Source organism: Tympanuchus pallidicinctus, unplaced genomic scaffold, assembly GCF_026119805.1.
Source record: "Tympanuchus pallidicinctus isolate F22 unplaced genomic scaffold, pur_lepc_1.0 scaffold8, whole genome shotgun sequence".
Classification (NCBI taxonomy): domain Eukaryota; kingdom Metazoa; phylum Chordata; class Aves; order Galliformes; family Phasianidae; genus Tympanuchus; species Tympanuchus pallidicinctus.
Window position 1 is genome coordinate 24169278 of NW_026294802.1, and position 17910 is coordinate 24187187.

Below are 17910 nucleotides of genomic sequence, written 5' to 3' on the forward strand. Positions count from 1 at the left end.
TAAAGGTTGCATTTGTAGATGCTTTTAAACTGCCATTAAGACTAAAAGAAGGGGTGGGTCCTGCACAACAGGCTTGTTCTTCTTAGCTTCTGAATCAGTCTGCTACAGACTGTATGCTGAAACTCACTGGACTGAGGAGTAGACTCTCCACCTGAATTACAGCAGGGATAAACAGAAACATTCAGCAAAGCTTGATCCTATTCTCCCTGTAGTCACCTGGAGTTGAGTCTTAAACAAATACAGAAAAATAATAACAATAAAAAAAGTATGTTTAAAGACTAGATTGGTCTCAGCGTTCGGGAAAACAGCAATGAAGTTATCCAGAAAGTGTAATCCATGACACGATATTAGAATGTGTATGTGACTAATGCATCTAATTCTCAGAAAGCACTAAGTGATATTTCTTCTGGGAAATTGATGCAATTCTTTGCCCAATAAACAAACTGCTGTTAAACCATTAGATGTCTCAAACAGCAAATTCTGCCATGGAAACTGCTTGAAAATAACTAATGGGTTTTAAAAAGGAAGGATTCTTTTTCCCCAAAAAGGCAAAACGACATTCAAACAGCAAGCCTGAATGACGAAAAAGATTCTCAGTCTTTTGAAAACTCACCACACTACTGAAATCTCAACTTCTAGTTGCACTGATGTGCAAGGTACAAGTGAAATGACTAGTCAGCATAAAAAAGAGAAAAGCCTGAATGCATGTTGGGAATCAGTACTGAGGTTAGATTTATAATCCTGGAAGGTCACTGTACTTAGAATCTTCACTGAAACAACCTGGAGTTTTATGCAATATGCAAACACAATCAAACTGTGTTTGAAGGGGAAACGCCTGATAACAGCTGATCATAGAATCACAGAATGGCTTGGGTTGGAAGGGACCGAAAGGATCATCAAATTCCAACTCCACTGCCACAGACAGGGTAGCTAGCCACAATATCAAGTACTAGATCAGGTTGCCCAAGGCCCCATCCAACCTACCTTGAACACCCCCAGGGACAGGGCATCCAGAACTTTTCTGGGCAACCTGTTCCAGTACCTCACCATTCTCTTGGTGAAAAACTTCCCCCGACATCTAATCTAAATTGCCATTCATTTAGTTTAAAACCATTCCTCCTTAGTCCTATCACTACCTATCCATGTAAAAAGTTGATTTCTCTGCAAATCCTGCAACTACAATATGCAGCATTACTCAATATTGTCAAGTTGATGCTAGTGGTGAAATAACATTTCAAAAGAAAGGGGCATAATCAAAATAAAACTATATCATGTAATGGAAATAATCTATTTTGTAGCTTCTAGTGAAATAAAGTAAATGCTTAACAAACTATTTTATGTAAACCTGGACAAGACAAGTCCTGCAGCAAACTGAAATATCACAGGAAAGGTAAGTAGCAACCCATATGTAAATACCTAGGGTGAAGTTTAGTCATGACAAGACATTTATTTCAAAGACAAACATCCAGAACTTGACTAAAATACAATGCACTGTAACCCAAACACAGATTTAACTATATCAGTGAGTGTGATACAGCCTCTTGCCACAAACTTCTGTTGCCATCAGAAACAGGGCTTCCACCTCTTTTAAATGTGGCCCTGGTGCTGAAGTGAAAAGCTTCACTTACTGCAGTATTCCTGTTATGTGGCTGCATCTCAGTTCCTGTGAGTTAATTATCCCACGTCAAGCTTAGGACAGGTGATGTGCTACTCACGCAGCCAGTGAGCACATTCAGAGCTACTCTGATTATTCTTCCATGTTCCATTGCACTGTGCTGTGGAGAAATAATACTCTGGCCCTTGCAGCACCAATTCATGAGGGAAGTCAAAGGGTGACAAAAGTCATGAGAGTAATAGATCACAATCATTATCTCATCTAACCTCCTGAATGCCTTAGCTATTCTATTTCTCTTTAGAAGTTAAATCAAAGCAAGCCTTTTCAAAAGACCTCTAATTTTTGTTAAGATTACAGGCAACAGTGAGTAATTGGTCCCTATGTTATCCTTATTGCTGCAGTGGTGTATCTTACTCAAGGCTGAATTTTGAAACTTCCAGCCAGGGGGCCACCTTATGTTGTAAGACAATAAATTTTAAGACTATAAATCCCTCCACCATTAAGCCTCATCCATATACATGGACCTATTCAGAGTGATTTAGTTCCTTCTTACCCTTTTCTTTGATAAGGTTTGACTGAGTTCCTTAAGCCTTATGTCAAAACTGATTTTCTACCTTGAAAGGCAAACACCAGATCTCAGACTTCAGTAAGTTGCTTTACCAACACAAGGTGCAGAGTGAAGGTCATTGTGCTGGTTCTGCATAATATCTCTCTTCTGTATGTCCAAGGGTCACATTAGCGCTTCTGGCAACATCGCACCAAGAACTCAGTGTTGAGACTGTCACATAAGAATACCCCTCCCCAGAACTACCTCCAGTCTTGCAAGTATCCATTGCATTAGAATCACAGAATCATAGAATCACCAAGGTTGGAAAAGACCCACAAGATCAGCCAATCCAGCTATGCACCCATCACCAACAGTTCTCACTAAACCATGTCCATCAACACAATCCAAATGTTCCTTGAACACCCTTCATCACTTGCTTGCAGCAGCATTAAAAATACACTACTTTTGGGATGTAACTATTCAGAACAATTATTCAGATAATTCTCACCACTATTTGGACAGTTTATTAGAGAATCACAGAATAATATGCACTGAAAAGGACTTCAAGGATATCCAGTCCAACCCCTTGCTTAAAGCAGGGCTAACTTCACAGCAAAAGCAAGTTGCCAAGATCTTCACCCAGTCAGGTTGGAAAATACCAAAGGACAGAGATTCTTTGTTTCATGGACAACTTCTTTCAAGGTTTACCCACTTCCAATGTTATGTTTTAATATAATTCGTGCCATCTCAAAGCATGGCCACCAACACCTCCATATCCCCATTTTAGATCTTACAATAAAATACTACACTGACAGTAAGTCTGCAGGCATCCTATGAGAAATAGTCTTGTTCATTGGCGTCTGGCCACTGACTACTTTTGAAGACCTGTCAGTAAGCCCATTTCTAGTTTGCATGCTCAAAGTTCTGTTAATTCAATCTCATTTCCTTGGTTCAGTAAACATCACATGACACTGAATTAAAATTTCCAATGCAGGCCAAGGAATCAGCAGGCTGGGAGGCAGACCAGTGCCTTCCATCTGAAAACATCCACATTCACTAAGGTGGGACTGGCCAGCACTACTCTTGCTGACTTTTGCTGTTAGTCCACTACTTCTCCTGGGAACTGATGCTGGAAAGCAAGAGCCACGGCTCCCTGCTTCATTCCAACCCCCTTCTCAAGTTAGGGAATTCTGCAGGACAACTTCTAAAATCTTCCCTGTACAGCTGCTTTAAGTACCCCTGGGCTAGTTATTTGACAGCCTTGAGCATTAACTGTGCAGCTATGCTGATTAGGAAATGTTTAATTTCAGCAAATGCTGCTTTTCATCTTCCTTGAGTGCACATAATACTCCCATTCAAGTCTCTCATCTGAGTGCCAATTAGCCCCTATGGCAGAGCACATGAAATCTGACCAGGGAAAGATAAAAAAGGATTAAGTTGGAATAAGCTTATTGCTTTCCACAGGTACCCCGTTCAAGCACAAACACTGAATTAGCTAAACATGTATATTTCTAAAAGGCAACATATTTGGCATTAATGTTACACAGATATTAATAGAAAAGTTACTGTTACAGCTGCATTTTGCTTCAAGAAGACTGTTCACAACATGGCAGTTTAAAAGAGCAAGCCTGAAGGTTATGATGTTCCCTATGAAAAACAACTAATTAACTGTTGCTTTTAATATTGTTTAAACATAATTTTATACACGTAACAGATTTTTTTTAAGCGTCAGAACAGTTTGAGTGTTGTCACATTAGGCTGTTATAGCTTCAAACATGAACTTCTTCCCCACTGAGGATGGTGAATCCTGTGTGCAGCAATGTGACTGCGTAAGAGGCACTGTTGCGCTTTATGTCGATCCAGCTGCTCTGCAAGTACAGAAAGTCTACATAGTAAAAATCCTCACATTAATTTTGATTTTAAAAACTGACTGTTTGCCAGGAACTGCTTTCTTGACTCCAGTGTTTAAGCCAAACAAAACGTTTTCTTGTCAAGAAATCTGAATGAGCTACTGTTTATTGTTTACTCATCAGAGAAACTTGTGCTGATTTGAGTTGAGCAAAAGAAGTGGGTAGATATTTATTATTTAAATTTCTCTAATTTTAATACTGCCATATGTATTTTTAATCTCTTAAAAGTTTTAGTGACATTTCCACAGCTTCCCTAATTACCTCTACTACCACTTAAATACCCTGGCAATTACAGCTGTTACCAATGCACAGTCTGTTCATGCTGCATTTTCACACCCTCTGCGTTTTGTCAGCTCTCCACTGAACGAGAGGAACAGTGCTATGTCCTCTCTGGATTAAAGTTTTCCCAGTTTGGGCATTTCTTGGGCAAGTGCAACAATGCAGGTACCGCATAGGACAGCAGTCAAAGGGGACTCAGTTCTTCACTGTCACTTCTCTGCGTACTTGCACACAGTGGAAGTACAGCACAGCTGCACCTCCGTTTCCGGAGAGGCAGCAGAATGGCTCCCCTTGGGCTGCGGGCTAAGGACGGGGATGCACGGCAAGCACAACCAGCCGGCTGCTGGCCGGCCTTGCACAGCTCCAGCGCTAAGTTCAGCTTGAAGCCCGAGCGCTTCCTGTCCTGAATGGACTGAGCACATCCACCAGCACGAGGTGACCACGACGCACCCACGATCGAGCTCTCCCTTTCTGCCTTTCAGCCCCGAGCTGCGGACATATTGCGCAGTATCCCGAGGACGGCCCGGAGCACGCGGCAGCCCAGACGAGGCTCAGGGCTGAAGACGGGGCTGACAACTGTGGGTCCGTCCGAAGGGCGGTGCGGGGTGAGACACGTCGGTGCAGCGCAGCCCTGCGAAGGACTCCGCCGTCGCCTCTCCCGGCGGCTCCCGCAGGCGGCGCTGCGGCGCTCCCCGCCCTCGCGCTCTCCCTCCGCTGCGGCACCCCCGGGCGGCGGGGCCACAGACGGACCGCCCCTCGCCCGCCGCCCCCGGCCCCAGAAAGCCGTCACCGACGCCGCCCGTCCCTTAGGGCTGTGGGCCCCTAGACTCCGCTCCGAGGCCTCCCGCCGGGCCCGGACCCGCACCGCAGCGATGCCGGCAGCACGCGCCGGGCCCCGCCGGGCCGCCCTGCGCACGATGCACCGCGGCGCCCCGTCCGCATTGAGCCGCCCTCCGCTGGGCGCCCTCTCCGCCCCGCTCGCCTCCTCCTCCTCCTTTTCCTCCTCCTCCTCCCACGGAGCCACCCTCCTCCTCCGCCCCCTCTCCCTGCCAGCCTCCTCCCCGCCCTTCCCCTCGCTCCACGCCGGTGCCGGAGCCGCGCGTCACTCGGGCTCCAGCCCCGCCGCAGACATGGCGACGCTGACCGCGGTCCAGCCGCTCACGCTGGACAGAGGTAAGCGCGGCGGCTGCCGCCCCCGGCCCGGCCCGAGGGAGCATCGCGGGGCTCCGTGCGAGGCGGGCGGCGGGCGCTGCCGCGACGGCCCGCCCGTTCCCGCGGCGTAAGGGCTGGAGGCGACGGGTGGGCGGGCAGGCAGTGTCTCCCCGCGAGGCTCCGGAGCGAGGAGACGGGAGGAAAGTTTGTCCGCCGGCGGGGAGCGGCCGCGCGGCCGGGGGACGCGTGCAGGGCTGCACGGCGAGGGCTAGGGCTCCGCGCAGGTGCCCCGCGGCCGTGCGCCCGGTTCCCCCCGCCTCGCTGCTGCGGGAGAGACGCGGCCGGGGCGCGGCGCGCATCCGCACCTGTCCGGCTTCGGCCGTGCGCTTGGGGCGGGCGGAGTGGGCGCCCGGGGAAGGGCGGAACGCGGCTTTTGGGGTCGGTGCGGAGGTGCTGTGGCTGCGCGCTGACGGTAATGGTGTTACTCTGTGTGATGTTACTCTGCCGGGGTGCTGTGCGTGTCTGTAAGGCGGCTGCTCGGTCCGCGGAGAGAGAGCAGTTGATGTTTTGCTAGCCTTGAGTTTGTGTCAGCAGCCTGACCGAGGTAGTGAAAAGCGGTGCTGAAATCACGAACTTTTGTTTAAATTCAGTTTTTGCCTCTGGGCTGTGAAAATTGGACGACTCCCTCGCGATGCATTTGTGCCGCTTGCAAGGCTGAGCAGAAATGCTGTTCAGTTTCTGTGGTCACAAAGGAGAAGAACTTAACCTGATGTCTGATTTGTTTTGCTTCTGTGGTTCTGTGAGTTAAAGAGGTCACACAGCTCCCAAAACAGTTTCTTGAGTTGCAGGTGCATCTCTCTTCTTAACTTCCATCAAGGAGCCCTGAGTGGCTCTGAACATGTATAAGTCTTGTACTCTTGAAAGCAGAATTTAGGCCAGTGCTGCTTATTTCTTTAACGTGTTCTTTCTAGAGGATTAAGACAGGCTTTCAGAGCAAGACAGAGAGCGTCTTCCTGTAAATCCTATGCAAAAGAAGCCTGATGAACCCAGTTTCAAGGTGAGAAAAGATGGTGCAGGAACCTTTACTGGAACCTGACTGAGAACAAACCAGTTCTGCAGAGTTTCAGAGAATCACAGAAGGTTCTGAGTTGGAAAGGATCAGCAGGGATCACTGAGCCCAACTCCTGGCTGCATACAAAACCACCCAAAATCAAACCCTATGTCTGAGAGCATTGTCCGAACACTCCTTGAACTCAGTCAGCTCTGTGCAATGACCACTGCCCTGGGGAGACTGTGCCTGTCCCTGACCACCCTCTGGTGAAGAACCTTTTCCTATTGACACTAAGTAGAGTTTGCTGGATGGTTTTAATTTGAAGAACATGGTTGAACATTTGAAGAAAAGGTGAATCTAAAATTATTCTTACTGAAATAACAAAGTGCTGGCATGCGCTTGAAATTAAACTGTTCAGAAATCCACTGTGTAATCTACAGTTTCACCCTAATACTGTTTTCAGTAAGCAGGACAAATCTATTTCCTGGCAAAGAGCTGAACAGATGGCAATCCATTAGCAAACCTGGCTTTTCTAAGGAAAGTATTACTATTTCAGAATTACACGTTTCTTTTCATCACTGACTGTGCTTTAAAATATCCACGATACACAAAAATGCAAATGAGTCCCAATTTAAATGTAAACATCTGTTGTCGGTGTCCAGAATATGCCTAAATATTTGGCAGAGGTGCTTGCGTTGTGGACTCCATGGTTGTCAGCCAGGGCTGACAGTAGTGTGAGGAGACGTAACATCACGGAGCAGTAGGATGTGATGCGCAGAAGGGAACTACGGGCAAGAAGAAATAGGTTTAAATACTGCACCTGGCCTGCAGACGGCCATTTCGTCAGCAAGATACACTTTGTCACCTATAGCAAGTTGTTATTATGTCAGCTGGAGAGGGTGGGCTGACACTCCAGGAGCAACCCAAGCCTGGTGCTTCCAGGTACTTCCTCTGTAGTCTTTCACAGCCAAGGAAGCAGGAAAGTTCTATGCAGAGTGATTTTCCACATTTTGGTTGTTCTACTGAAGCAGACACAGCTATGTTTACTGTCACTTAACTTTGCACAGCTCTGCTGTGATGTAGGCCCAGCCCAGGGAAGAGTTGTAGCCTTGTATCCACTAGGCTGTGCCCCACAAAGTGCTATGTGCAGCAAGAAAATAGCATTGCACGAGAGGCAGCACTCACTGCCATGCATTGCGTAGGGAATGGCTGCTTTATCTCTGGCTAAGAAATGTTTGCTGTTCTCCCCCACTGAGGCATCCAGAAATAGTAAAACTTCGTATAGATGCATACATCAGAAATCTGAGTTAGGCCACGGCGTCGTCTGCTCTCAGACAAAACCTGCATTCTGTGTTCAGTGCAGGGATGGGAGCGTTCCTAGCGCCTGACACAAGTGGAATTCAGAATCGTGTGGTAAAATGAATTACCATTTAAAGGTGAAGGGCATGTTGTGTGTGAATGATTGAAAGCCAATTACATTCTGGAAGATTACTTCAGTCCAAAGCACAGGAATTAATTTCCTTAATTCCTGTCATCATGTGCCTTTCTACCTGCACAAATGTGTGCAAGTTCCATTAGGGCTTTTTAATATGTAGAACAAGTTCACAAAATAATGGAAATTTTAATCACTTACAATTTAATCTCCAAGGCTTTTGCCTGACCTTTGTGTGGTGCTCTGTTGGGAGGAGGGGAAGGAATCAGCAAGTGCTTCAGTGCAGAGATGTGAAGCACTGGAGCTGAGGGGGCACGGCTCTGGGCTGAGCTGCATGTGCCTGTGAGCTTTGTGAGGCGCAGAGCCTGTCCTCCGAGTGTCTTCAAGCAACTCTGTCAGTCTTTTACAGAAAGAAGTGCACCTTCTTGTCTCTTGCATGCATCTTGCATGCTGAATGGGTGGCACTCTGTCGGTAATCCCCAGAGCCCACCAGGCCTCACTGTGGGAAGGTTTTAGGCCAATTCAGAGGTGATGCCTGAGACTTTGAAAGCTGTGCTTGTTCCACGTTGAGGTGAAAAGTTACAGTGCTGCGTTACGTAAACTGACAAAGTAAGGTTGGATTTTGTTTTTCATTTTATGTCCAAGGTTATGGATTTTTTAAGTATGTTCCTGGTTTAATTTGCCTCTCTGGACATCAGATCAAAATGGAATGTTTAAAAATGCCCATGCTGTGTTGTTTGGTTTTTTTTTCACCTTTGCGTGCCACTTTTATTGGCACACCTTGTGCTTTGTTCTCAGCGCTCGATCAGCAGCACTGCCTCTACCTGTCCTCACAGTGCCTTCAGCGTGCCACAGCCCTGCGGTGACCAGCAGTGGCCACTTTCCCCATCATCAGGCAGAGCTCACATCTCCCTCATGGCCGTATTCTGTTGCCTTTCTCTCCCCAAAGCCCTGCGCAGATACAGGAAGCTCCTGATGTGTGTGAGGCACTCAATGAGTGCCTTAGCACAGTCTAATGGAAGCTTTTTGTGCAAATAACGCTGTGTTCCAAGGTATATGATGGAAGGGAGCACCTTTCTGCTCTTCCCTTGGTGCTCGTTTTAGGAATGGTCGTATGGAGGCGCAGTTTGAAGCAGGCATCTTGCTAGCTAGGCAGTGTTGCACTCTGAACTTCCTCTGTCTTACTAGTTCGGCAGTTTTCATCAAGCTTGTTTTACATAACGTTTTACTTGTGCTCTTTCTTCTGAGATGAAAATCTGCTCTGACAGAAAATTGACCATTTATTTACTCAGATTGCTGCAAAACTTCAGTTATTCTTCCTTGCTCCCAACCGTGAAAATGGCAGCTTTAAAAGAGCACTTTTCAGAACTTCTTGCTTTTGATGATTCTATACAATTAGGCTGTACAAAGACCATTGCATGATTAAGTGCATGGAAATATTTCTCATTTGAAGGAGAGCTTTCAACTGTCTTTTATTAATAATCCATGTCCTCTTACGTTTTTCTTTATATAGTTACTATTCATGCATGCCACTGGTGGTTTCAATTCTTCATGTGATTGAGGATAAAAGAAGAAATTTGAATAGACTGAATATACTGTGCTGATATTTTAATCCCTGTGAAGTTTCACGACAAGGTCATAGCTATTGGCTGTTGACAACCAAATATCTCCTCGCTTTCAATTATATCCTAGGCAACTGGAAATACTTCTTGCTCTTGAGCTGTGGCACACAGCTAATCTCTGTTGGTTTTTTAAGAATTCAAAGAAGTTTTTTTTTTTTTTAGTGGAGGGATGTTCCATAAGTCCCTGAAAATCCTTAACGAAGCATCGTGTTCAGTGACAGTAAATATGTAATTGAATCAATTTATAATTTGATTTGATGGCTATCAGCCACCAGCTGATAGCAGAGGTAGATGTACTCTATGAAATATGATCAGATGACATTTGACCATTTGCATGCTAGAGGGCATACATGGGTTTTTTTTCCCATCAATGCTTATACATTTCTATACAGCAGAACTGAATACTGAATATAAGCTGCTAGATACTGTCTGTGGAAAAAAATGTATAACGTACTCGTCAGTAAGATGAAGTCAGAGTCATGAAGTGTGAAATATACTCCTTGACAGAGGTACAGCATAAGGCCAGCTATCTTTTACAGTGCGGTTAAGCCCTTCAAAACAGTGCTAAGCGGTTATGCTGCTCCCTGCATGGCTTTCAACAAAGCGTTTCCATCTGTCAGAGAGATTTCTTGTACTGCTCTCCAACCTGGCATGTTAAAGGAGGAAAATACTTCTGCAAGTGCTGTGTGCTTTAAGTCTAACGTTCCTCTATTTGGTATGCCAGCTGATGACATATAAATAATCAAATTCATTCTTCTGAGGCTACAGAAAGGCCTGTTGTTTGTAGAAACAGAGAGAATTGACCATTCTGGATTCATTGGTCATTCATTGCAATTCATTGGTTCTTCAAATGGGGCTTTCTGCTGAAGCTTGGTGGCATGGATTTGAGTCCACGACAAGCTCCAGAATGGATGAGGGGTTGACCATTTGAAACAAGTTGAGAGATAATATCAGAAAGCACAAGGAGTGCTATTTTTATGCATAGTAATCTAAATTATTTCATATTATGCGTTTTTGACATTTAAAAATAATACTAACATGCTGTAAACTGTATATGTATGTACAAACCCAAGATTTTCAAAGTTAATCTCAGTCAGCTTCCTTTGTGATAGTTGCTGGAAATTCACCTTTGGAATAAGAAATATTCAACAATTGATTCTCTGTTCAGATGAGCAGGTTTGATTCAGAAGCACACATTTGCATAGTAATGATGCTTTCCTGAGTATTTAAACTACAAGCTCAGACCTCAGCTGTGTTTAAAAGAGAGAGAGATGAAAACTTTTTTTGAGAACTTTTTTCTCCATGGTTCAAAATAGAATGGTTACATTCTATTTTTATATATTTTTATATGCTTGTATGTAGTTCTGCTAAGTCACCAGGAAATGCTTCTCATAATGAGTTGTCATTACCTTAGTGCTCCTTTAATAATAGGGCTTTTTGTTGGTTTTCGCTTTTTTAAAGAAGAAAAGATTGATTAGAAAAGTGGATTTCCAGAAGAGATTGGAGAACTCTTATTATTTAAAATATAGAACAATTAAGTGTCCAGGAATACACAGAGCATCAAAGCATTGATTTGTTTCTGTGTAAACGTGGATAATTGAATAAAGAAGAGCGTTGCTCAGAATAGACTTAATTCATTTTTTTCTGAAGCAAAATTACATTTTTACTGATTCGTTTTAATAGAACCCCAAGTTTAAACAGTAATCCTTTATATCCACTAACTCTTTAATTTTCTTTCTCAACCATGTTTTCTGAAAAAGGATAAATCTCCCAGATAACAAGGCGTCAATCCCTCTGCAATCAGTGAGGCATTAGGGAAAAATGCATTTGAAATAGCTTATATAGATCACCATAGTCATCAGCAGTAGTTTTAACCCTCAGAAACTTGTTTACTGTCATCTCATCAGCTTCCAGTAGGTTTGGCAGTAGTGTTTGTGCCAAATGCTATTTACTGAATCAGCACAGGAATAAAAGGATAACACTTCTGTTCTTATACAGAGGCAGACTGGAGAAACTTTAGGAGGGGACGTTGGCCTTAAAATCAATGAAGCACTCTTTGAAAAGAGAGGTGATTTGATGTCTGATTATCTTGTAATCCAGTGGTAATAGTGGTGGAACTTACACTAATTTATTCAACACTTTCTGCTTCCTAACAGTACAGCCATCTTAAAACATGCCGGGTGTGCTCCTGAGATCTTAGGCAGATACCTCCCTTCTTGTGATACCAGGCTGAGAAGCGTTCTAGTTCTCCTGCTCCTGTTCTCAGCATAGTTCAACGTGTAGGATACCAAACAACTGCATTCCAAAAGTGACACTGAGCTCTTTCCCACAGAGGTTTCCCATTTCAAAGTTTTTTTCATAACTTGCAGCAGCAATCGAAGTGGTTGTGGCTTTCTTCTGAGGTCATAGACTTTCCTAGTTGTAAGTTAATTGTGAGCAGTTGTTGAGATCTACCATCAGCATATGTTTATTGCCTAGGTGTACTGCCAGAGGATTTTATTCACTGTTTCCTTCTTACTGTAGCTTTTCCCATACACATACTCAACAGTTTTTTTTCTCTTCCTTGAGAAATGGGTAGTATGTAGCCAGCTACCAGAGGGATTCCATCCACAGAAAGTAATATTGTTAAACCCACTAAAATTGAAGAAAGGATATTAACTTTCTTGTTGTCACCTGAGCCTACAGGGAATCTTATCTTAGGTGTATGTGTGTAATCACTGCGTCACAGCCGTTCTATTGCACGAATGCCATTTTTTTACCATCATTTTACTGGAATCTCAAGGCACCTAAAAGCCCCCAGAAGATAAAATCGTGATGCTAGACTTAAAGTGAAGATTTGCATTGCAACTGTGTACAACTGCCAGTAGCCCACAGCCATCTTTCTCATCTTTCTGGTAATAAAAGAGAAAGATTTAAGATTCAGATTAGTTGGGGAGGTAAGAACTGAGAAGAGGCAGCAGGAGACTGGTAATGACATGAGCAGAGAGGAGAGTGAGAGCAACTGCCTTGGCTCCAGCACAGTGCCTGTCGTGATGGAGAATTAGCATCCTGAAGTTAACCTTGCCTCCCTTTGAGAGGCACCGTTTGGTGCCTTTTCTCCCCTTCCTGTCATCTTCCCTGCCAACAAAAATCACTCTTATGCAAGCAGAAAGCATGCTGCAAGTATCTGTGTGGGTAATGTATGAGGTTGCCCATATGGCCAATACTTTTGTTTTGCAGTGTGCACATAGGACACACTAATACATGCTTTTGCTTAGGCAGGGAGATGAAAGAGTGGAATTCAGCTAAGAGAAAAGTATATCCAAGTTGGAAGTAATAGTTTTCATCCTGTTTTTCTTTCTTTGCACAAGCCTATTTATTGTAGTTATTTCTGTTCTACAATTCTTGAGCTTAGTCAAATTTTTAATTCCTTCCCTGATTTTAATGCTGTATGCTTACTGACTAAATCACAAAAGCAAGTATCCTGTAAAGTAGGGTTCCTGGTGTATTCTAATGTAGTAGCATTTCAGCAAGATGCCCAGTGTACATCTGTCTGGCATTTAAAATGGTGGCATTGCAGCATGATTAGTGGCTTCTGCTGAACGAATGCTCCAAGGCCGAGAGGTGCTGTCTTCAGGAGATAGATGAGGCTGGTGGAGTTGCTGGGGCATCTTTTTACAAGTTACCTATAGCTACAGGAAGGACCATACAATTTCCTTACTTTCACAAAGTTTAGATTGTAGGACCTTATTTCTTAAAAGCCGGATCCTTACACTGCTGAATTTCTGAATGTCTCAGGGATTTCAAACTTTGCTTCAGAGGTTGATTTATTTTTTTTTTCCTGTTATTTTATAGCTTCAGAAGGCCAAAACACTATTTTACACTTCCTGTGAAGGCAAATAGCTGCTTCAAACACTTGAGAACTTTGGGGTTTTTAGAAGTCCTTACAGAAAGGCTAAAGAACTACAATAACAAACTCTGAAGCAACAAAGTATTATGCTTCCTGTTGGAAATGAGTGTTTTTGTTGTTTGTTTGTTTCTTGAATAAATGAATATATACATGTATATGTTTATATTTATAGCATGCACAGCGTGTATTTATTTTAATACAACATTCACTTTTTTGCTAAGTCTAAAAAAATGTTTTTGTGTCATATTCATAGCTAACTGTCCCTTGTCAGAAAAGGCACAAGAACCGTGTCTCATCTGTTCTATTCAGCACTGAGTAGCTGTCTATAAATCTTAATTATGATCACCAAGAGCACACACAATTGAACAATAGAAAGTTGTGTCTATATATGGAGAGAAAAAAGAAATGTTACCTTCCCTTCTCTTTTCTCCCAAGGTGATGCAGGAGAAAAATCATGGCGTTCTTTTCAAAGAACTGTGCAAGAACATACCAGTGTTTTCAATGTTTGTCTATTCTTTGCATTTTCAACTTCATTTTTTTAAATCCCTTCTCTTAAAGGATAATTTGGAAACTTGTTTTCACACTGGTGCTATATTCGAAGCTTTCTATACAAAATCAGTGGGTGCTGTCACAGGGTTGGTGTATGTCTTGGTTACTCACAGATGACAAAATCTTCTGATGAAAATTCTCAAACTTACATTTTTGCACCTCATCACCTTCACTGCTTAAAAAATTATAACAAAACTACTAATTAGGAAGAATAAAAATTATATAACTATTATATAACCCATGGAAATTCATCATAAAGAAAAGATCTTGAATTACCTATCAATTCAAGCTGCACTGTTTTATTATCATTCCTCTAAAAAGCAGTAGTGGAAATGTGACAGTACCAGGTCACATTCTCAAAGGATCTGATGAGCTTAACAGTTTTAGGAACTTTGTGTATCTCTCTCAATAAAACAAATTTTGAAAATTGTCACCAGGGACGTTCCTCTGACTTGCACCACTTATGCGAAGGCTTCATTGTAAAAATTGAGGAGTGGCTTTACGTGTGCGGATTAATGATTATGCCAGAAAAATTGACCAAGATAAAGCAAATCCAGTTCTTCCAGTTTGCCTTTATGGTAGGTTAGGGCTGTGAAAAAGCCCCAGCTGAATATGAAAATGGAAATCACCAATTAAAACTTACCGGGTTGGAAGGGGGAAAATTACTCAGACATTGGTGGGCATTGAGAAATTCCACGAAAATAAAGGAGTATACTTCTTCACTTAAAGGGACCTTTTGAATGTTGAATTTGAACACACTAAGGGAGTATTAAGGAGCAGTATGCCTAAAATGGCACAATTTCAGTATTTCAGGTTGTATTCCTGAAATGGGAAAAGAGGAATTGCTGAAGAGAATCACAAGGGTCTTTTGTAGTGTTGAGGCTGCTGGATGGAATGATCTCCACACAATATCTATCTGTATTTTGGATCATAGGTGACTCTGCATTCCTTGCAAATTAAGTGTCCTTTCTGTAAGTTATTTCGCAAAACATACCAGACCTCTACTGTCATATTCAGGTGTTCCTGCCAAAGCTGCTGGGAAGACTCATGGTGATTAACGTGCCTTGGGGCATGCAGCACCTGGGTCAGGAGCAGTGGGAAGCAGAGGGCTTGTATACCTGTGGTGTGTCTGAGAAGATAGAGCCAGAGAAATCTGAGTGTATCACCAACATACAGAATTATAGACCCAGATAGGGTCTGATGAATAGCCAAAGGAAACAAGAATGACGCAGGCATGGGGTATGTATGTATACTCAATTTTATCCCATGGTTGGTTTTCCTCATTTGTTATGGAAAAAAAAAAAAAAAAAAAAAAAAAAAAAAAGCATCAGATTTTTGGTTAAGACATTTGTAAAACTTTTAACCAAAAAGCTCTGAAGGTGACTGTTCTCAAGCGTGGTGTCTTCTGTATCACATGGAGGTAAATTTGCATGAATTTTTCACTGTAAATCTGGACAGTAACACTGGATTTCGTCGTACCGTGATGTACGTAGGATGCAGGCATTTACATCTAAGCTAATCATCTAGTCTTCCTTTGTAGTCAACAAAGAGAACAGGCGCTCCTAGAATATGATTCATCTTATCTAAAATAGGTCAGATAAATTGTAGCCTGAAAGTGTTTCTCTTCATTGAAAGTAGCAACAGTCTGGGGTGAGAACTGAGCTGTAGATGCCTGCATTAGAACTGTGGTGAGTTGAAATCCTCAGCACAAGGTGAATCATGAGGATTTGGTTGTTCTTATATTTATTTCTGTGTACACAGTAATGTTTAACCCCAGGAGTAGAAGTGATAATGCATTAAATCTATAACTGCTACCCATATAATATAAACTAATATAAATATAAAGCTATATAACTATAAATATTAGTGTAGCTATAATTTATCAGAAGCACTGATATTACTGCTGTAATGTCACGGTTTCAAACATGATAGGGCAAAGAGGCCTTTTTCTCCCCTTTTGGGGAGAAGAAAAACAACCCAATTAAGATAAGGATAGATAACAAATTTACTACAAATGGTAAAAGAATGTCACCCAGAATTGTAGATGATGAGGAGGCTCCTGGGAAATGCAGTAAATCCAGGTGTATCTTCCACTTGGAAACACAGCTTGGCAGCCTGTCGCATGATGTCATGATAGAGATTACTGTTAAAACCAGGACATGTAATTGATTTGAATACACCTCACAAACACACATTATGGTGTGTTGAAAGTTAATGCTGTATTGTAACAGTCTTGCATGTTGTTCCCTGCACATCAAGTCTGATTTACCATGGTGAAGTACACCTTTATGCATACTCATTAGTATGAAATTCCAGGCGAGACAAAGATTGCAACTTAAATGGGCAAAAAAGGCTGCTCTCTGCCTTCATTTTCCTGAACTGCTTAGGTTAAATTAAATGCATTAACAGAAGAGTTGTTTTATTTCAGGAGAGCGCTGTGCCATTAGTAAGGAGATGAACTGGGCGTTGGGCAGTGTGCTGTTTGACGCCAGGCAGGACTTGTCATGTTGGGCAAAGCAGCAGCTGACAGCAGAGCTCTGGTAATGCAGAAAATTCTCAAAAGATGCAAGCTGAAAATCTTCCAAAGCTTGTGCTTTAACCAAGAAGTCACGGAGATAAGGGGTTACTGGCTATGAATTACGAATGAACTTCGCTAATCACTGCGGAATTCTAATTGCCTCGCCGTTGATTACCTACTGTCATTTGATAGTATTTGAAGATCACTCAGTGTAGGTTTGGGAAATTATGATAAAAAGTAGACTAACATTGGGAATTTAGAAATGTGTTTTCATAAGCTGTAAAGGAGCAACTAAACCTTAGCAAAAGTACTGAGGAATAAAAACGTGGCAGTTATGAAGACCTGTTATGTTATGCAAATTCTTCACCTTCAGCCCAATTAAAGGTCTTCAGGCACAATGAAATAGAGCTTGAAAATTGTCAACGTTATTTTTCTGTAATGCCATAGTGAAGCAAGTGAAGACTTGCTGAGTGTCCTTGCTGTCAGTCTGTAGTGATGTTCCACCTCTTTGAAGTACCAAAGTATGGTATTTTTTCCTAATAGCTGGCATACTAATTCATCTAAGTTCTCCAGAATTAAAATGAATGAGGCAGTTGAATGACTTCAGAAAGGTGAGAAGTCTGCTTTCTCATCTTGTTAATAAATAAGTGATCATCAAATTGTTGCTTGGGAAGCAACCCAGCAACGTGATTCCTGAGTAGTTATCAGAGTACAGAAATACTACATAGGTCGCTCCACAAGTAATGCCTCCTTTTTGTTTCCATGGAAACCTCAACAGATACAAAGAGCACAATAACATTATTTCATAGAGCAAGTGCTGAGCTACAAAACACTGTTTTTTCAGTATAGTCACCACCATTAGCTGGGCATTTTTGCTACTGATGAGCAACAGCCTGCATGCTGTGCTCCTAAAAATCTGTACCAAAGGAGGTAGCACAGCATGGCTGTCGCCACTGCCAAAATGCACCATCACTGCCACACCATGCTCACATCCTCTGCTTGGTATCCATAAACATTCAGCAAGCATTCAAGTGTCGTTAGGTGCCATTTTTTTGCATGAAGAAATCAGTGACACACCTTTGTTTCATGCACACTTCCATGTCAGACGCCACTGTGTCAAACTGCCCCTCTGCTGCCATCAGTCACACGGCAACAACGTGTAACGGAATATTGTCAGGAGGCTTCTGCCTCTGCTGCCGTGCTACCAACATATTCCTGTTGGTGTCATGGGCTGACAGAATAAAATGGGAGGCATTGCTTACATGGGCAGCCCTTGTATGTTTCTAAATAATTACTGTTTGCATCTAGGCAAGTATTACAGAGCATACTATCATCTGTTTAGTTAT

The 17910-nt window shown here is 42.7% G+C and overlaps 1 protein-coding gene across 2 annotated transcripts in view; it reads left to right on the forward strand.

Moving 5' to 3' along the window:
• The first annotated feature begins 5284 nt into the window (after positions 1-5284).
• The window catches only part of LIN7A (lin-7 homolog A, crumbs cell polarity complex component), a 47494-nt gene continuing 34868 nt past the window's right edge, over positions 5285-17910 (forward strand). Inside the window, exon 1 of one of the 2 annotated variants that reach the window (XM_052669082.1) lies at positions 5285-5524. In XM_052669082.1, coding sequence (XP_052525042.1) covers positions 5482-5524 — 43 coding nt within the window. In that variant the 5' untranslated portion in view covers positions 5285-5481. The remainder of the gene's footprint in view (positions 5525-17910) is intronic. The other variant, XM_052669084.1, reaches the window with a different exon arrangement.